This window comes from Halichoerus grypus, chromosome 8 (assembly GCF_964656455.1).
Source record: "Halichoerus grypus chromosome 8, mHalGry1.hap1.1, whole genome shotgun sequence".
In the NCBI taxonomy this organism is placed as follows: domain Eukaryota; kingdom Metazoa; phylum Chordata; class Mammalia; order Carnivora; family Phocidae; genus Halichoerus; species Halichoerus grypus.
Window position 1 is genome coordinate 124,586,990 of NC_135719.1, and position 21,191 is coordinate 124,608,180.

The following is a 21,191-nucleotide window of genomic DNA, read 5'->3' on the forward strand; positions in this document are numbered from 1 at the left end:
GTAATCAGTCACTCCAGTTGACCTCAGTGTCCTCTTCTTTTATATACCTTTCCTGGACCATTTCATCTCCAGAGAGCGTTGTATGTTGATAACTCCCAAATCTGCATCTCTATTTCTGACCTCTTACTTGAGCTTAGGACCACCCAAGTAAAATATCCTGTTGGCACCCGGGATAAACTGTTTATCTAAAGAGGAATTACCTTCCTCTTACGTGTTTCTACTTTGTTTTTAAATCACCATTGCGCACCCAAACTAATACTCCTTCACTCATTCAGATGCCTGTCGTCAGGCCTGTCACCCTTGAAAATGCCTTCGAGAACTCCTTTAATTCCCACTGCCACTATCTTAGTAACTGAGTTCCTCATCCTCTGGCACACAGCAAGTATTTAAAAATTAGTAATTTCAAAAAAGTCTCAACCGCATAAAGCTCTAACATGTGGTGGCATCCAGCCTGGAACTCAAGTGTTCTAGTCCCCAGTGTGGATATTCGAGAGCTCTTTCCATCCTCATATAGGGAATCCAGACTCAAGGGAATTCATATTAGAAGAAAAGTTGTACACCTGAGTCTCAATTCTTACCCCGTCCCGAATGGAATGCAGAACTAGATTCTGCAAGGGAACCTTCTCAGGCAGCGAAGCTTTGAGGTCCTCTTCAGTGAGAACTTTGATAAATGTTTAAGTAGTGCTCTCTTTCTCGCTGGCCTCCATTGTAACTAGTTCTCTCAGCTGACAGGAAAAACTACCCCATCTGCTGCTGCAAGGAAGCAGTGACGTCACGGCTGGAATGAACTGACCCCGTTTTTTGGGCTTCGCAGATCTTGGGGCCCCAAGGCCCGGAATGAATAGGGGTCGGGAGACCACAGCTTCTAGCGTCCGGGGGCCCGGCCCCCGCCCACCTTCCCTCCCTCTACGCCTCGGGCGGAACCCCGCGCCGGGCCGCCGAGGTCCTGCCTGGGGCGAGCGAGTGGGTGTGAGCGTTGGGGGCCGGCCAAACTTCCTGTCCCGCGCTGCCGCTGCTTCCGGCGGGAGCCGGAAGACGCTGTGTGTGGACGGAATTCGGGACCGCCTGACGGCTAGCAGGCTGCCCCGGACGGGAAGGTGAGCTCCGGGCTGGGCCAGGCCACACCCGCGCAGCTAGGTGGTCCCCGAGAGGGAGGGAGCCAGTACCGGCTCCTCAGGGGCTCGGGCCGAGTTCGCCTTCGGAGAGGACAGGGAGACCGCCCCCCTTGGGCACCCCTCCCAGATCTGGCGGGCCCGGGAGCGGCGGGTCTGAAGCCCTATGGCTTCGGCCCTTCCCCTCGCGGCGTTGGGGCTGATGTGATTGCTCCTTTGCTTGGTTTTGGGGGTAGGGACTTAGGAACAAGACGGTCCTGAGAAAGCTGGAGTCAGCAGCGAGTCCCTAAGGGCGGGGGCTGCTGGACTGCACCCGCAGCCGGGCCCTGCCCGCGGGCCTTGGGGCCCTACACTGAGGCCTTTGCGGAGGGGGAAAGAGGATGCCAAGAGGACTCTGCCCTGGATATTTCAGCCCAGAGCTACCCTCTTTCATACGTCCACTTATTTCCTGGGTCTAGAGGAAGGAAGGCTGCCGGCTCTGAGGGGCTTGGCTGCTGGCTTCTCCTTCGCCTGTCATTTCAAGGCGAGGCTGTGGGCTGTGTTTACAGCCCGTATGCGTTCGCCGGTTGAATTTATCCTCTGAAGTTTCTTCAGAGGAAGGAATGGAGTTAGTTTATTAAAGTTTATCCTACTTGCTCATGAGGCCTGAAATGCATTTAGGCACCATTTGGAAGTTAAATATTACTAACCTGGGACTTAAGAATTTGTACTTCATCACTTTGGCACATGGGTCAATGTAACATATTTGCAAGGAGAGTAAAAGAAACATTTTGAAATAGAGTCAGTGGCATTTTGTTGTTAGGGAGTGAGAAATTCCACTTTGTGTTATCTTAGTGTGGACAGAGTAAAGTCAACTGAACGGAAGATTTAGGTTCTAATTTTTAAGAATTCTTGATTTAAGTACATGTTTGATTTTTGACAAGTTACTTGATCTCTAGTGCTTTTGTTCCTCCTGTGTAGGTGAAGAGGCTTACCTATTTATTCAGCAGATACTTTCTGAATGCTTAGTTTGTTCAAAGCATCGTACTAGGTTAATGAGCGTTAGAATGAATAAATTCAACGACCTTAACCGGTGAAAAAAATATGCATGTAGACTAACAGCCAAGGCGGGATGGAGTAGTTGCTAAAGAGAGGTGAAACTGTGTTGCGAAAACACCAAAGAAAAGGACAGATTTGTTTTGATTTGAGGGATGTCTTAGTGGAGGATGGCATTTGAGTTGTTTTTTTTTTTTTTTAAGATTTTATTTATTTTTATTTGACACAGAGAGAGATAGAGAGCACAAGCAGGGGGAGCGGCAGGCAGAGGCAGAGGGAGAAGCAGGCTGCCTGCTGAGCAAGGAGCCCGACTTGCTTAACCGACTGAGCCACCCAGGCGCCCCTTGAGTTGTATTGTAAAGGCTGGAAAGGATTTCAAAATATCACAGCTGGATTGGGAGTGTTTATTTTTTTTAGAGATTTTTATTTATTTGACAGAGAGAAAGACAGCCAGAGAGGGAACACAAGCAGGGGGAGTGGGAGAGGGAGAAGCAGGCTTCCTGCTGAGCGGAGAGCCCGATGCGGGGCTCGATCACAGGACCCTGGGATCATGACCTGAGCCGAAGGCAGACGCTTAACGACTGAGCCACCCAGGCGCCCCGGGAGTGTTTATTACTGGTCGAAGAACTATGCTAAGCAAAGACTTGAGCACTGAAATAGGCTGGTGTTCATTCCAAAAGCCAGTCCATGTGGGATGGAGTAAAGGGTTAATTGGAGAATATGGACAGTGCTGTAACTGGAACAGTATTTGAGGATATATTGTAGAATATTTGAAATGCCATGCTTAGGAATTTGACTAGTATTCTGAGGCACTGAATTTTGAGTGAGTGGAGTAACTAACATAAGCATTTCTGTTTTGGAAAGATAATTCAAGTGGCTGCATTAAAAGGTGGATTGAAAGGGGGAATTTTTAGGGCAGGGTGACCAGTTAGAAGCCTGTTTTAATAGTGTAGTTGAAAGATAATGAGACCTAAACAGGGTATTACAAGAGGAATAAATTTGGGGAATCAGAACTACTGGGGTTATTTAAATATGGAGGATGAGAGACATTGTTAAAGACCTAGAATTTGCGGCTGAGTGGGAAGAAGATTGGGCAATAATTGAAATGGGTAATACAGGAAGAAGAAAAAGTTTGGTGGTGGAGATGATAATCTCGATTTTGGACATTGTTAGGTTTGAGATGGATATCCGTGGGGAGATAAGAAGTTAGAAATGAAAATTTGGAGTTCAGAAGAGGAGTAGAGACAAAAATTTCGGTATTATTTGCATGTCATTCGTTCACTGTACAGATACTTATTCAGTGCTTACTAGGTGCTTGCAGGGAAGTTTGTATGGAAGCCCTTAAATCTCATAGTAAAGCCAACTTTAGAGCTTCACAGTATCAGAAATGACTCGGAGGCCTAAATTCCTTATGAATTACATATAATACTTTGCCAGGCACAGTGCTAGGTAGTGGAAGGTAAAGTTGTGACCAAGACAGACTAGTTCCTGCCCTTGTTTATGGAGCTTACAATTTACAGGGTAAGCCAGACACAAAGTGAATACTATATAAAACCAAAGGAATTAGAAACAGCAAGACACCTGGGTGGCTCAGTCAGATAAGTGTCGGCCTTCGGCCAGGTCATGATCCCAGGGTCCTGAGTCCCACATCAGGCTCCTTGCTCATCTGGGAGCCTGCTTCTCCCTCTGCCTGCCCCTCCCTCTGCTTGTGCTCTTTCTCTCTCTGACAAATAAATAAAATCTTAAAAAAAAAAAAAGAAAGGAATTAGAAACAGCAGAGATAGAGAATAAAGGTGGAAGTATGGGGAATCTTCTTTGGATAAGGTGATCAGACAAAGCCTCTCTAAATGAGTTGATAGTTAAGCAGAGCCCAGAAGAATGAAAAAGAGCTAACCAATGGAGAGAAAGGTAAAAGCGTTCCAAGGTAGAGGAAATGACATGTGCACATCCCTAACATCAGAAAGAGTTTAATTTGTTCAAGGAACTAAGATGGCTGAAGCTTGGTGAGCACATAAGGGAGAGTGACTGTTGGGAGTGTTTTTGGAGAAGCACGAGTGGATCACATAAGGTTCTCACAGGCCAGGATAAGGGGTTTGGATTTTGTGTAGGTGCATTGGGAAGCCAAGTAAAGAGTTTCAAGCAGGTGAGTGATAATAATAGAACTCACATTTTAAGATGATATTTACTACTGTGAAGAGAATAGAATGGATGGAGGCAAGAGTAGAAGCAGGGAGACCAGTTAGGTGGCACTAACAGTAGTTTAGGACAAGTATTGATGGTGGCCTGAAATAGGGTGGTGACAGTAGAGATAGAAGTAGGTGGATTTGATGTCTCAGTAGGACTTGCAGCTGGACTGGATATTGGGAGCAAAGGAAGGAAAGTAATAAAAATGACTCCTAAATGGGGTGAATAGTGGTCTCGTCTTGAGTGGAGGGTTGTGAGTGGGGCTGGCAGAGTGTGATGGGAAACAGGCTTGGAAGAGAATTCATTTTGGACGTGTTAAATTTGAGATATCAAATTAAAATGTTAAGTAGAGATGTCAGGTAAGCAATTGTATATGCAAGTCTGCAGCTCAAAGGAGTTATCTGGGCTGTAGATAAAAATTTTGGTGATGAGCACCAGGTGTTGTATGGAAGTGTTGAATAGCTATTATATACCTGAAACTAATATTGCACTGTATGTTAACTAACTGGAATTTAAATAAAAACTTTAAAAAAATTGGAGACTGTATCATTTAAAGCCGCAAGTTTACACTAGGAGGAGAATGTAGCAAGAAAAGAGAGCCTGAATATTATCCTGAGGAATATTAATATTTAGAGGCTGAGTACAGAAGGAGTATAGGAGTTACCAAAGGAAACTGGAGAAATGGCAATGATGAAAGAGTAAAATGAGGAGCATGTATCTTGGAAGCAGAGAGTATAAGTAAAGTGTTGGAGGAAGGAGGCAGTGCTTCTAAGGGATACCAGTTATGGCTCTGGTTGCAAGTGACCAGTTTGCTTCAGAAGAGGAATTTATAACAAGGATGTGGGCAGCTCATGGGATCAAAGGAAATGATGAAGGCCCTGGCTTCATGAAGGACAGGAATCGGAGCAGCTCTAGGGGAGGCTGCTAGCAGCATTACTGGCATGAATGGGCTGCTGCAGCAGTTTTCAGCCCTTGTTACTTCTTTGAGAATTCACATTCTGAGGAAAAGTGTCTGATTTGTTCAGTATGGGTCAAGTGTCCAACAGTTGGCCAGTGAAGAAAAGAACACCTTAATCTATAGTCTCAACCAAGGATGTATCCAGTGGGGGAGGGGTGGATCCCCAGACATAATGTAGATCTGTCACCCAAGCAGGGGAAATGAATGTGTGACAATTAAAAACAATAGTTGTTCATTACAAAGGTCAAGTAAGATTGGGGCTGTTAAGTGTCCCTCGGATTTGGTAACATGAAGATCTTTGGTAACCTTTGTAAGAGAAGTTCTGGTGAAGTGATGGGATTGGATAGTGATTGGAGATTTGAAAGTGGAGACAAGTCTCTTGATAAATTTGGCTCTGAAGGATTGCAGAGAAATGGGGAGGTGACTGGAATAAAAATGAGGGCTGTGGGAATGGAACACCTCAGCAGATCCTGGGAAGGAAGAGGGAAGGCCCAGGATGAATCCTATAGTTTCTAAGATTCATTCTGGCTTCACAGTTCTCCAATCCAAGTTTCTCTCACTAGTACCTGTTACCACTTTGTTGTTAGAATTTAATCAACGTCCATAATATGCTAGATAGGGATATAAAAAGTTAACTTGGGTTTTTTTTTTTTTTTTAAGATTATTTGTCAGAGAGATTGCACGCACAAGTAGGAGCGGCGGGCAGAGGGAGAAGCAGGCTCTCCGCTGAGCAAGGGGCCTGATGCAGGACTCGATCCCAGGCCCCTGGGATCATGACCTGAGCCGAAGGCAGATGCTTCAGGGACTGAGCCACCCAGGCGTCCCTAGTTACTTTGTTTTTCTTTCCCTAGGACTTTTTTAAAATTTTATTTATTTATTTGTCAGAGAGAGAGAGTGAGTACAAGCAGGGGTAGCTGCAGGCAGAGGAAGAAGCAGGCTCCCCACCCCGACACTTAACCCACTGAGCCACCCAGGCATCCGGTCCCAGGACTCCTGTTTTATACCAAAATTTAAACCGTTAGTTCTTTTTCTTTCTTTCTTTCTTCCTTTCTTCGTTTCTTCCTTTCTTTCCTTTCTTTCTTTCCTTTCTTCTTTCCTTCCCTTTTTAAAAAATATTTTATTTATTTATTTGACAGCGAGAGAAGGAACACAAGCAGGGGGAGTGGGAGAGGGAGAAGCAGGCCTCCCGCTGAGCAGGGAGCCGGATGCGGGGCTCTATCCCAGGACCCTGGGATCATGACCTGGAGTCGAAGGCAGACTCTTTTAACAATTGAGCCACCCAGGCACCCCTAAACTGTTCTTTTTTTAATTTTAATTTTAATTTTTGAGCATGGTAATTCCCTACCATTAGTAGAATTTTTGTTTTAGTTTTTTTCATCTTTAGTGAAGCATTGTTTGGGTCTATATTTGTGGTCAGCCACAGGTAGATATGGAGGGAACTGAGAAGCAAATTGGTTACCAACTGGGGGACATTTCTTCCCTCTTTTTTCTCACCCCCCCTTCTTTCTGAAAGTGGGTCAAGGTCAAGGCATTTTCTACCTCCCTAAAGTAAGAGTGGTACTGATATTCTAGGCTTTGTTTTCCTAGGGTGGAATCACATTGCTTTTGAGAAGTTGACACAATGATGTTCTGTTCTTTCTTGAGGCAGAGCACTAAAAGCCCCTGGTCATCTTTCCCTTTGGAATACACTCCCTTCTGTGTGGCAGTCAGGACTGAGGCAGGGTACCACCCGTGTCAGCTCTGTTCTCCTGTTGCTTGTTTAGTTTATTTTGGCTTCGTTCTCCCACCCAGTATCTCTCCATGTAGCCTGCATTAGTCTTAGGCCATTTCTACCCTCCTAACTTGGTGTTACCACTAATTCCTGTCTTGTGTAAGGATTCAAGTAATTTCAGTTTCCCCGAGACTCTGATCAATGATAATTGCTGATTGTAATACATATATATATATATATAGGTTTATATCAATGGCTTTACGTTTTATGGCTGAGTCTCTGTTTAACATATGTATTTTAGACTTTTGAAGATATTTTATACTGTTTTCCAGTCTTTGGAATGTAATCTGTTAAGTAGCTTTTGAGATCAGTTTAGTGAGTTTTATTTTTAAAAAGTCAGAGTGCATGAGATTAGCATAGGCTAGTATTGTTTCATGAAAATGTGTTACTTGTATGTGTCTTAGTGAGTATTTTCATTCTCTGGGGTATGATGGAAAATGTATCTTACTGTGATTTGCAGTCAAAATGTTTGAAAACCACTGCTTTATAGGGAATTTGGACTCAGTAATAAAAGGCAGATTTCTTTTCTTTTCTTTTCTTTTCTTTAAGATTTTATTTTAAGTAATCTCTGCACCCAACGGGAGGCTGGAACTAACCCCAAGATCAAGAGTCACACACACTACCAACTGAGCCAGCCAGGCGCATTTCTTAATCTTTTAGAGTATACAAAGCATTTGAAACATTTACTTGTTTCTTTTTTTAAAAGATTTTATTTATTTATTTGAGCGAGAGAGTGAGCTAGAGAGCAGGAGTGGTGGTGGGTGGGGGTGGGGGGGGAGGAAGGGCACAGGGAGAAGACGACTCCCCACTGAGCAGGGAGCCCCATGCGACTCCCAGGACCCTGGGATCATGACCTGAGCTGAAGGCAGATGCTTAACCATCTGAGCCACCCAGGCGCCCTATTTACTTGTTTCTTAAGCACTTATGCAGAGCTTTGTTTCTGAAGAATTTTTGAATTATTTCTATTGACTGATACATAAATAATCCTAGGGTAGATTTGTTTCATCTGTATTTCAGATGAATTTCCTAGGGTCCGGAAGATGAGTAGCCTGCCTAGGTCTCAACCAAAAATCAGAGGCAGAATTTAGATTTCTGTTTTAGAGACCTTGGATTTTTTTTTTAAATAAACATATCTCAGCTTCTTTATTTAACTTGTTCAGCTACTTAATGCATAATTTGCTGGATGATATTGAGTGTACTGTAGAAGAAGAATGCAGTTAATCAGACTTCAGTTCTCAGGATTTGTTTATTTGGCTAAAAACAGAAAGAGAATTGTTCTCAGGATGGTCTAGATCATAGAGATTGCTATTGTCTTAAATCTGCTTTACTTTTGCTATGAGTTCTTTTGTTACCAATTTACAGAACTTTTCAGGGCTTCCTGTGTTCTTTGCTTTGGTTCATTGCAAAGGTTTGTATTGCCTGCATTCTTTTTAACCCTAAGGCTGACTATGGGATAACATATTAACATTTTCTGCTATTATTAGCTGTTAACATAATAACATTGGCAGGGTTAGTGGATTTCTAAAAAAACAGAATTTCTGCTAGACCAAGGTAATTTTCTGTAAGCAGTCTAATGTGGTTTGGTGGCCATAGGGAACCATGCACACAGTAGAATCCTGTTGTTGCCATGAGTAGAGGAAAAAAAGGGTCTGACTAGAACTACTTATTTCATATTTATTAATAATAATTATTAGACCAATCCTTGGGTGTCTGAGATCATTTTGTTTTGTTATGAACTCTTTATCCACAGCCAAGATGCCTTATTTATGATTTGTGGAAAATACGATTTGATGGGCCTACCCTTGGTTGCTGATAGTTAAATGTCATTATCTCTTATTATTTATGGGGCTAAATTAGTAATTTTTCTAATTTGAAAGGAAAGGGTATACATTTTGCCTGTCTACCAGGTAAAGATAAAAAAAAAAAAAGGAACAAATATTCATGTTCACATTCAAGAATTTGGGGTGACCACTCAGTATTGCATTTCTAGTCTCTTAATTAATAGCATAAGAAAGCCTGGGAAGAAATCTCCTTGAGACCCATAATTACCTTAAAAATAGCTTCCTTTTGGGACACCTGGGTGGCTCAGTCAGTTAAGTGGCTGCCTTCGGCTCAGGTCATGATCCCAGGGTCCTTGGGCTCAAGCCCCGCATCGGGCTCCCTGCTCAGTGGAGAGAGTCTGCTTCTTCCTCTCCCTCTGCCTGCTGCTCTGCCTACTCGTGTTCTTTCTCTATTTCTCTGTCAAATAAATAAATAAAATCTTAAAAAAAAAAAAAAGCTTCCTTTTGAGTAAGAGCCGTGCCTTTCACTCCACTGTCATGCAAATTGCATTTAAAGGAAGAACATTGCATTGGACACTATATTGGCCCCCATACTGGCAAATTTTTATTATGATTACTCTAAATATACTTTGACATAAAGCTAGGTAGTAATTCTTATCCTTCTATGCTGAAGCTCCCAGTAGCTCTTAATCAACTACAAGATCAAAACTAAGTTTACAAATAATTCACTAATAACAGTGGTAGGGTCAGTGGATTTTTAAAAAAAAATTAACATGCTGAACCAAGATTGTTTTCTTTAAGCAGTCTAATATATATTTTTAATTGATGAATAGTTGACATACAATGTTAAATTAGTTTCAGGTGTACAACATAATGATTTGACAATTTGACACATTACCACAATTTGATACACTACTCAGTGCTCACCAGGATGAGGGTAGTTGCCATCTACCACCATACAAATTTATTACAGTATTAGCAGTCTGATGTTTTGATGGCTCTAGGGAACCATGTAGGTAGTTCAGTTTAGTTATATCAGTTGTTGCCATGATTTATATCTTTATGAATAAGTATACAGTTGTAAACCACACCATAAAACAAAATTCAAAATAACATTCATATTATTTGGTAGGGATGTCGTTTTGCTGAAATGCGGTACTTAATGTTGAACTTAATAGTGGGAAGATTTAGCCTTGGATTCAATAATATATTTCCTCTGTTTCTACATTTTAACTTTAGTAATACTATGCAGAGAATATCATACAAGGTATGTATTTAAAATGTCAAGACATTGTTAAGCAGCATGTGATAATGGGTTCTCACATGTAACCAAAACTGACTAGAAGTCCTTGAATGCCAATTTTAATGTGGTATTGATAGACATATTGTCAGAGTTAGAGTTGCCTTGTTCAAATGAAGATAAGATTTGTGTTGCAAATGAGAACACACAGAATGGGAGGAAGTTTGTGCAAATCAGATATCTGATAAGGGGCTTGTATCTAGAATATATAAAGAACTCTTACAACTCAATAATAAAAAAGACAACTCAATTTAAAAAATGGGCCAGTGATCTGAATAAGTATTTCTCCTAAAAAGATGTACAAATGGTCTATAAACACATGAAGAGATGCTCAATATCATTAGCCATCAGGTAATGCAACTCAAAACCACAATGAGTTACCATTCACACCTACTAGGAGGGCTATAATAATGTGTTGGTGAGAACGTAGAGAAATCCACTGCTTGTGGGATTATGAAATGGTGCAGAAAACAGCCTGGTAATTCCTCAAGAGGTTAAACCATATGACCTAGCAATTCCACATCTAGGTGTATATCCAAAAGAGTAAGAACATATGGGGGCGCCTGGGTGGCTCAGTTGGTTAAGCGACTGCCTTCGGCTCAGGTCATGATCCTGGAGTCCCTGGATCGAGTCCCACATCGGGCTCCCTGCTCGGCAGGGAGTCTGCTTCTCCCTCTGACCCTCCCCCCTCTCATGTGCTCTCTCTCATTCTCTCTCTCAAATAAATAAATAAAAATCTTTAAAAAAAAAAAAAAAGAGTAAGAACATATGTCTACTCAAAAACTTGTACATAAATGTTCATAGCAGCATTATTCATAATAGCCAAATTGTAGAAATAATCCAATGTCCATTAAGTGGTACATGGATAAATAAAATGTATATCCATATAATAGTATATTATTGGCAATAAAAAGAAATTAAGTACCGATTCATGCTACAAGACGGCTGGACCTTGGGAGCATTATGCTAAGTGATAGCAGTCAAGCACAAAAGATCACATGTATAATTCCATTTATATGAAATGTTTAGAATAGGCAAATCCATAAGAGACAGAAATTAGTGGTTCCCTAGGCCTGGTTGGGGTGGGGGTTGGGAAGAAATGGGGAGTGATTGCTGATAGGTACAGGGTTTCTTTTTTGGGGTGATGAAATTGTTGTAAAATTGATTGTGGTTGTGGTTACACAACTCTGAATATACTAAAAACAATTTAACTGTACTCTTTGAGTGAATTGTATGGTATATGAATTATATCTCATTGAAACTGTTATTTAAAAATTGCATTGCAGTTTTTGAAACCTGTTAAATGATAATGGGAATTGAGGATAGAAAATTTAATTGCATATTTGCCATCACACTTCCGGCTGATGTACATAGCGAGTTGCTGTGTTAAAGGTGAGATTCACACAGTACACTTGATAAGGTACTGCCTGCCTGTGCTACTCTATCCTACCTACTAGTCTCTCTTTAGTTTAGTGCACATACAAACCACAAACATGGGCAACAGATTTGGGCAGAACTCAGTTATAATATGGATACCTATTTGTTCCAGAAAATGCTTGTGTTATTTTTTTGAAAAATTATCACTGAAATGAAGACACAAAAATAAAAAGATATAAGATATCATAGATAACCATGGACCCTTGAGAAATGGTGATCTAGAGGTGGCTCTTAAACTATAAGAGAGGTGGCAGCTTCCTTCTTTAAATTGTTATTACAGCTTCGCAAAAGTATCTAAGATCTGGTATATGATTTTTCCCTTGTTCAGTGCACTTATTCATAAACTTCATTTTTTTTTTTTTTTTCATTTTTCATTAGGTAAGGATAATGGAAACGCAGGGAGCATCATTGGTTTCTAAGAAACCTAACGAATATAAAGGGCAGCAAATAGTTGTTTAGTTTCTTAGAGATTTTACATTCCTGGAAACTCAGAGTTTGAGGAACCTTAAGAATAACCTAAACAAATATTTGGTTATTTCTTGGCTTCTTGAGATGAACTGGAATTGGGGAGAAGGAATTCTTACACCCTGGTGTTTCAAGGTCAGACGTAGATAGATGTAAGTAGATAGATGTAATCACTATTCATGCCAACCTGCTCTGTGGGTGGGAGTCCTGGTTCTGCGACTTAATAACTTGAGCAAGTGATGCACTGAACCTTGGTTCCTTCCTCTGTGGAAAAGAGGGATGAATAAACAACATTGAACTATTATGTACAGAGCTTGAATAAGAAAAACGTATGGTAAAGGAAAAGTCAGAGATTTATGATCCTTGATTTTATGTGGGAAACTTAAATAAAAGGACACTTTTTTTTTTTTTTTAAGATTTTATTTATCCATTTGACAGAGAGAGAGACAGCAAGAGAGGCAACACAAGCAGGGGGAGCGGGAGAGCGAGAAGCCGGCTTCCCGCGGAGCAGGGAGCCCAATGTGGGGCTCGATCCCAGGACCCTGGGATCATGACCTGAGCCGAAGGCAGACGCTTAACGACTGAGCCACCCAGGTGCCCCAAAAGGACACTTTCATTTACATCTTGTGAATTGTTATTTTTTTATGATGAAAGTGAGGATTTCTGGAAGCTAGCAAGGGGGAGAGGAAGGAACCAACAGGACAATAAACATTTATTCAGGAACTTCTAAATGCCTTTTTTGTAGAGTAAAGCCTGCCTTGTTCTAACTTTCCAGTCACTTTGGTATTAATTGAAAACTCCCATCCTGGGTACATTTTACACTCTGTAATTACTTTGTATACGGTAGTGCTCCCAATTTTAGCAACAATTGTACAAAATACAGTGGACTCTTTTGTCAAAAGTCTGAAAAAACTAAACGATAAGAAAGTAAGAATTTTAATTATGGGGGGAGAATAGCTACATCAGGGTCCCAAGGGTACTACTTTTGGGAAACACTGTTCAGATTTTGACTGTATAACTACTTTTAGAAAGATGAGGAAATTGAGAAAAGAAAAATAAGTCATACCAGCCTGCCACCTAATATAGTTACTATCATAGTTGTATTAATTTCCTTTTACTTTTTTCTGTTCATATCTTAATTAGTTTTAATAATAACAAGTATATAATTTTGTATTTTGTTTTTGTAATTTAACATGTCATTGGCACTTCTTGTTGTTGCATTATTTTTATAACCATATTTTTAAGTGACAGTGCCATAACCTAATTAAACATTCCCTAAGTGTTGGGTATATATGTGTATTTATATCTTGCTTGCAGTTGTTTATTATTATAGATGCTAACATGAAGTTCTTTGGGCATATAATTTTTCTCTTTTTAAGACCTTTTCTTAAAATAGATTATTAGAAGTAGAAATTCTATGAAGTACAACTTTTAATGGATTTTGACATCTGTTGGGCTTGTTCTATTTTAAAACAAGTGTTTTGGGCTGAATTCTTTATTTGCTTGCTTGTTGTGATTTTCAGATATGTGGAGAAGTGCCTTTGTTTATTTAGCTACATTTTTCTACTACTCTAATTCTCTCTCTCTCTCTCATCCTTTTTTAGGCTAAATTGATTACCCACCCAGCACAGCATCTTACAGGAAAAGCATAGCATTTCATAGAGGAATATGAGCATAACAGGAAAGTGTCATTGACTCTGAATTAAATTTTTAACCTGTCCCTGAACAGCTACAGGATTTGGAAGCTGAATCAATGTTATCAGATGAGTTAGAATCCAAACCAGAGGTGAGCCCAGGCAGTGCTATCTATCTATCTATCTATCTATCTGTTTATTTATATTTTTTTGTGGGCTATCTTCCGAGGTTTGTCTTTAGTTCAGGAAGTCAGTAAACTTCTGGAATGAGCCAGATAGTAAATATTTTAGGTTTTGTGGGCCATATGGTTTTGGTCGTAACTACTAGTTTATTACTTTTTCTGTCACTAAGTACTTTTTCAAAGATTTAAAAACTCTTTTTTACCTATAGCTTTTTATGTTTATTTAAGTAAGTATAAGTTCTTATACATCTAGGTAATTACATAATGACAAAAATTTTATATATATATATGACATATATGTGGATATGTATATACATATATAAATATTTACTACCACAACCATTTTTCAGTTAATTTTGTATGTATCTGAAAGTGTTTTCTTTCTAAATGCGATTAGAGGACTTAAATATTATTTATTTATTATTTATTTTATTTTCATTTATTTTTTTAAGTAGGCTCCATGCCTAGTGTGGAGCCCAACATGGGGCTTGAACTCATGACCCTGAGATTAAGACCTGAGCTGAGATCAAGAGTCGGAGGCTTACCTCGCTGAGCCACCCAGGCGCCCCTAAACATTTTTTAATTTTTATTCATTTCTCTTCCTTTAATTTTAGTACATCTGTGTCATATAGTGGAAAGGTCAATGAATTTGGAATCAGGTTAAGTTTGAAGACTTACTTCCTGTACTAGTCATGTGACCTTAGATAAGTCATTTGATGTCTTCAACTTGATTCCTTATCTTTATTTATTTATTTTTTATATTCCTTATCTTTAAAATACATGTTCAATTTTACTGGGTTAAGGTGAGGATTAAATGAGCCAATATAATACAGCTTTTCTTTAGAACAGAGCACTTGATAAAAATAACTTTAAATGTTATTTTGTAGTTAATTTAGTTTTTCTGTGAATGTGGTTGAGACTAAGAAGCAATAAAGACTTAATTACGCTATGAACTTTTGGTAAATTCAGAGGTTTAGATTCATTCCTAACAACTTGTATTTTTCAATATTGTCTCTTCCTCCTTTCCCCTCCCAACCCCACCCAGCTCCTGGTACAGTTTGTTCAGAATACATCCATCCCATTGGGACAGGGTCTAGTAGAATCAGAAGCTAAAGACATTACTTGCTTGTCCCTCCTTCCGGTGACTGAGGCCTCAGAATGCAGTCGGCTAATGTTACCAGGTAAAAATTAAGATTACAAGAAATAAGATAAGCAAGTTTTAAGAGCTTAGCCTCCTCTATTATACTGGTGGGATGGGATAAATGACTTTATAACTGACTCATAGAAACTGTAAATCTAGGAATCATGAAGAATAAGCAACCATAGGAGTTAACAAGTGCATTGGTAATTTAAGCCATAGTAATGGATAGGATCATTCATGAAATGTGAGAGTGAGAAGAAAAGACCAATGTGGAGCTCCCTATTCAAGATACAGGGTAAAGCAGGAGAGCCTATGAAGGAGGGAAGAAGGAAAGGCGAGCAGTAAGAGAAATATTGGTACAGAGTGCAGGCATGAAACTCAAGAGAATAGTCACCGTGTCAGATGCTTCTAAGAGGCCCATGAGATAGGGACTGTCCCAATGAGATAGGGCCAACAAGGCCATTATTGACGTTGGCAGGACCTGTTCCATGGAAAGGTAATGGAAAGCCAGGTTGTAGAGGGTTGAGGTATCAGTGCAAGGTAAGTATAGTTGAGGAAGTAACCACACTTTCTCAAGGCTCTCCTGCTATGGGAAGGAAAAAGAGAAGGACATAAAGTAGATGGCAGAATTCTTTTTTAAGATCTGAAATATTTGAGGATGGTTTTATGCTAAGAGGAAAGAGCCAGTTGGAGAGGTGCAAACAGAAAGAGTGGCTAATTAGTGGGGAGGCTCCAGGAGAGGTAGGAGGAACTAGAATGCTGATCATGAGTTGTGAGATTAACTTTGGATAGGGAGAAGGAGATCCTATCCCTTGACTGTTAGCAAGGAGAACATTATTTTTGGGTGCAATAAGTTCTTTATTTTCTGGAAATTGGAATATTTAAAATTTGGAATACTGATGTTAAATCAGGGGAGGGGAGGGTCACCACCTATTGGTGATTGGTGACAGCTTATTATAAAGTCTTCTAGTTACTGTTCTCTAGTGATGTCCTGTTTCTTTGATTTTTTTTGAAGTGACTTTAAAATTTTTTTCAATGTTTAAAGATTCAAGAAGGACAGATACATTCAACCAACCAGTGTTGACTTAAGGTTTCCCTGTCTAGTTCCTAGCTTTCGCACATCTTCTGTCGTTCAACTCCTACTATTTTTCTACTGGTATGTTGGAGTTTTTCCAAATCCTTATGGATTTTCAATATGTGTACATTTCCATGTGCTAATGAATTTTGATCTTCATTGGGCTTAAATTTTTCTCTCCTGATTTTAATTTGTTTAATAAATATTTTAACAATATTGAAGTGAAAAGAAGAACAAAATCATTAATCTTCTTTTCTACATTAACTTTAGTTTTAATTTTGATTAAAAATATTTTATTTTATTTTTAAAAAGTTTTTATTTATTCATTTAAGTAATCGCTACACCCACTGTGGGGCTCAGACTCACAACCCCAAGATCAAGAGTCTCATGCTCTTTTGATCGAGCCTGCCAGGTACCCTGATTAAAAATATTTTAGATAACCAATATCAATAATAATAAGTGAAAACCCATGTACTCACCTCCCAGCTCATGAAACATAATATTACAAACACGAATGTATCTGCACATACCTCCCTAACTTTATTCCCCTCCCTCTTAAATATGTGTGTATCATTCCATGCATGGCTGATATGTTTTCTTTTTAGTTGGGATTTGTGATAGGTACAGAAAAGTATAAAACCCTGTGCTTATACATTTCGAAGAATTATTATAAAGGAGATACCCACCACCCAATCAAGAAGTAGAACCTTGCCAGCTCCCAAACCCCCATGGGTTCCTCCCTGATAAAGACAACCTCTGTTCTTCCTAGGTCACCACTACCCTCAATTATTTGACTGATATTTGTTTCCCAAGTTTAACCACTGAGATCTAAGCAATGCAGTTTAATCTTAGGTGTTTTTAGACCTTGGAATCATATGAATGTATATTGTTGTACCTTTCTTATGTTATTCTATAGTTGTGAGATTCATCCTTGTGTGTATAAGCTGTGGTTGGTTTCATTGCTGTATAGAGTTCTGTTATATGAGTGTAACCACAGCTTCTTTATCCATGACACTGTTGATGAATATTTAGTTATTTTCCAGTGTTTTACTATGACAAACAGTACTGCTATGAACTTCATTAAAAACTTTTTGTGTATGATAAAATATACATAACTAAAGATTTGCCATTTAAACCAGTTAACCATTTTAATCACATAAACTTACAATTTAACCAGTTCTGTGACATTAAGTACATTCATATTGTACTATTTCATTAGACTTTGAAATGGCAGTACTGTCTATCCTTAGGCTTCCACTTTCATTCCTATAATATCTGTTAACTTCCTTAAAAAAAGGAAAAAAAATTATCTGCCTTTTATAAAGATGACTGAAACCCCTGAAAACATTGAGTGCTTTAGCGCTATAGTGTAATTCCTTGTTTTGCAACCAAAACCTTTGGAAAGTCATTCCTTTCCTTAGAATAAAGTCCTAGAGAGCAAGTCTTCTGAATTATTTCTTTACATTTCAGTGTAAACCCGGAAGTATAATGAAACATATTTATGATTCTATAAAATTTCAGTGATTTCTCAGGCTGTGGTTTTTTTCCCCCTAATGACTCAACAGAACTGTCACATACATGCTATAAAAATTAAAGGGAGGGATCTCTTTCCAAGAAAAATAATTTAAAATTTAGATCCTATTCTTGAGTTAGTATTCATTGTGTAACTATATTTTTTGAGGGAAAAGTACTGATTTCTGGCCTCGAAAGGACAAAGGCCTGTGATGTCCAAATGTGGATGGTTGGTTGGTTGGTACATCCAAATGTCAAATGAGTCTGTCCCTCACATTTTGGCTGACTCCCTTTAAAACTTAAAGTTATCGCTCTGTTCTCTTCTGAGGGAAATTCTGTATTTGTAAAATAAAAAGGCTGCTGCTCCTAGAAGGGATGTGATAGGGGTGTTCGGTGCCGTGTATCAGAATGGTGAGCCCCATGGAGAGAGGTGCCACATAAAGCCGTGGTCTTTTCCCTTTGCTAGATGATACTCCAAGTCATACAAACTCCTCCAAGGAGGTCCCTTCCTCGGCTGTGTTGAGAAGCCTTCAGGTGAATGTGGGCCCAGACGGAGAGGAGACGAGGGCTCAGACTGCACAGAAGTCCCCGGAGTTTTTGTCCACTCCAGAGTCTCCCAGCTTGTTGCAAGATCTACAGCCAAGTGATAGCACTTCTTTTATTCTTCTTAACCTAACAAGAGCAGGTATTCTTTATCTTTTTCTGAACTCTGCTCATGCTTAAGAAAAAAACTGGGCGGCGGGGCATATTTAACCCAGTCATACTTAAAATGGAAAGAAGCCTTATTATTTTATTATTTTAGAGAATTGGTATAGTCTGGTGATCAGTTGAATGTGTAGGGGGAGAAGACAGACTTCAGGAAGAAGTTTCTTGTTTGGGAAATTAGGTTGTGCCATTCAGCAAGATAGTGAGCCCAAGAACAGGGCTGGGCGGGGAGGATGATTAGTTCCAGTTTGTGCTTGTTGATGTTGGGATTTCAGAGGGACATTCATGAGGAGGTGTTCTTTAGAGAGTTAGAAACAGGAATCCAGAGTTCTAGAAATGTCTTGTGTGAAATAAGTTGTTTTGGTGTTTATCAGCATTCAGGAAATGTATGAAACCGTGAACATGGATTCTTTGATTCAGGAGCATAAACAGAAAAGAAGGCAAATCTGGGACCCTGGAAAAAACACATTTAAGAGGGGAATAACAGAGGAGTGGGGAGGAGCTGCCAGAGAGGGATAAAGAAAACAGAAGGAGAGTGCTATGCGAGAAGCCAAGAGAGGGAAAATGTCTTAAAGAAGAAAAGGTAGTAAATCATGCCAATACCACAGGAAGGGCTAATGAGGTGAGGACTGGGGAGTGTATGTCTAGTGACCCGAGCAAGAGCAGTTGTTACTGAGGTAGTAGAGGTGGAGGCCGGGTTCTAACCATGGTGGGGAGTGGATGACAGGTGAGAAAGTGGATACCCAAGTTAGAAGTTACGCTTGCAGGAAACTTGACTGTGAGACAGTAAATAGCTACAGAAGTACTTGGGATTTTCTCTTCTTTTTAAAGATAAAGATGGGCGAGACAGATTTAAAGGCTCTAAGGGGAGGTTGTAAGGTGGCCAGTAGAGAGGAATGGCTTGCAAATGGCGGAGAGATGACTGAAGGATAGGGTCAGGATACTAGCTTGCTTACCCTGGGGGGACAGCTTTGCCTCTGAAACCAAAGGAGGTAAGAAAGAGAAGCCTGTCGTCCGGGAGTGGAAAGGTGATAGATAACCTAGTGTAGAAGGAGAACAGAAGCTTGAGGTGAGAGGTGAAAATCTGGAATAGCTGATTCAGGCCATGAAGTATCCGAGCCAGGGCCGATAGAAGGGCAACTTGATGGGTAGCTTTCACATATCCTCTCGTTTCTTCCAGGTCTGGGCTCTTCAGCTGAGCACTTAGTATTTGTACAAGATGAGGCAGAGGATTCAGGGAATGATTTCCTCTCCAGTGAGAGCACGGACAGTAGCATCCCATGGTTCCTCCGGGTTCAAGAGCTGGCTCATGATAGTCTGATTGCTGCTACTCGCGCACAGCTGGCAAAGAGTGCAAAAACCAGCAGCAATGGTGAGACCCCTGTGACGTTTTCACTTCCTGTATTCTCTGTGGGGATTTTGGCAATACAATGACCATATTTTGAGTTGACTGGAATCTGAGTTATTGGTGAGAGCAGACCCCTAGAAATGTGTACACTGTTTGTCTTATTTTCTATGAAATAACTTAGCTATGCCAGATTCATGTGCAAAATCAACAACACTAGCATTCTCAGTTGTCAGCTTTAAATAATGTACACAGCCCCTTTAAAGGGAAAACAAGATGTTATCTTGAATTGTTTTTATTGTACTGTTCCCTATACTTTTATACCATTATAAAATCAAACAGTATTACCAATTAATAGGAATAAAACTACAAAACCAGTGAGAATAAAGTTAATATTTTATTTTGGCAGACGATGGGGTTTTGCTGAAACTGCCACCGCTGCCTTTTGTTTTGGAACCAGTTCATCATATGACCTTAAATATCCAAACAGTCTGTAGGGCTGTTTCTTTTGAGTTGAGCATGCCGGTACTAACTCTGTGCCACTTTTCTCTGTCCAGTAGTTTTCAGATATAGTCCTTAAATCATCAGCATCACCTAGGAACATAGAAATACAAATTCTCAGGCCTCATCCTACTGAAACCAGAAACATGCGATCTTTTAGTAAGCCCTCTCAGTGGTTCCAATACATGTTAAAGCTTGAGGACTATGCCTGTAAACCACCCCTAAACCAGTGCACTACCTTTGCTTATGTTAACATGCCATAATACTTTTTGTTTTAGAGCTGCTTCTATATTTTCTCTTTAATCTGTGACAATTAAGGTACTACAAATTATTAAGGTACACACTATCATTGTCACAAACCAAGCTTAAGCACTGAAATCTTATGTTGGTACATGGCTGTTTGGAGCTCATCTGGATGATCTAGAATATGCTTATGATTATTTTGTGATTACCATGCAAGTGAAAATAAAAAATTAAAAACTTTTTTTTTAAAAGATTTTTTATTTTATTTATTTATCTGAGAGAGAGAATGAGAGAGACAGAGAGAGCATGAGAGGGGGAGGGTCAGAGGGAGAAGCAGACTCCCTGCCGAGCAGGGAGCCCGATGCGGGACTCGATCCCGGGACTCCAGGATCATGACCTGAGCCGAAGGCAGTCGCTTAACCAACTGAGCCACCCAGGCGCCCCCAAAATTAAAAACTTTTGCAAGGATCCCTGTGAATATTTCAGAATATTCCAGTTTTAGAAACATTAACCTAAATCTTTTCTACATAGAGAACTCCAAACTTCTTTTTTTTTAAGTTTTTATTTAAATTCCAGTTAGTTAACATACAGCATAATATTAGTTTCAGGTGTACAATATAGTGATTCAACACCAGGTGCTCATCACATGTGCATTCCTTAATCTCCATCACCTATTTCATCCACCCCTCACCCACCTCCCCTCTGGTGACCATTGGTTGTTTTCTATTGGTAAGAGTCTGTTTCTTGGTTTGCCTCTCTTCTTTTTTCCCGTTTGCTCTTTTGTTTCTTAATTCCACCTGTGAGGGGTCC

The 21,191-nt window shown here is 39.9% G+C and overlaps 1 protein-coding gene across 6 annotated transcripts in view; it reads left to right on the plus strand.

The window, feature by feature from the left end:
* Nucleotides 1-960: 960 nt before the first annotated feature.
* The window catches only part of ZNF410 (zinc finger protein 410), a 40,279-nt gene continuing 20,048 nt past the window's right edge, over nt 961-21,191 (plus strand). For 4 of the 6 annotated variants that reach the window (XR_004925241.2, XM_036117805.2, XM_036117804.2 and 1 more), the window contains exons 1-5: nt 961-1,097; nt 13,648-13,829; nt 14,905-15,040; nt 18,054-18,272; nt 19,473-19,664. Coding sequence is in view for 5 of the 6 variants with exons in the window: in XM_036117805.2 (XP_035973698.1) it covers nt 13,797-13,829; nt 14,905-15,040; nt 18,054-18,272; nt 19,473-19,664 (580 nt within the window). In the remaining variant the exon portion in view is untranslated. Of the gene's footprint in view, nt 1,098-11,427; nt 11,534-13,647; nt 13,830-14,904; nt 15,041-18,053; nt 18,273-19,472; nt 19,665-21,191 lie in introns of all 6 variants that reach the window. The other 2 variants (XM_036117803.2, XM_036117802.2) reach the window with 2 other exon arrangements.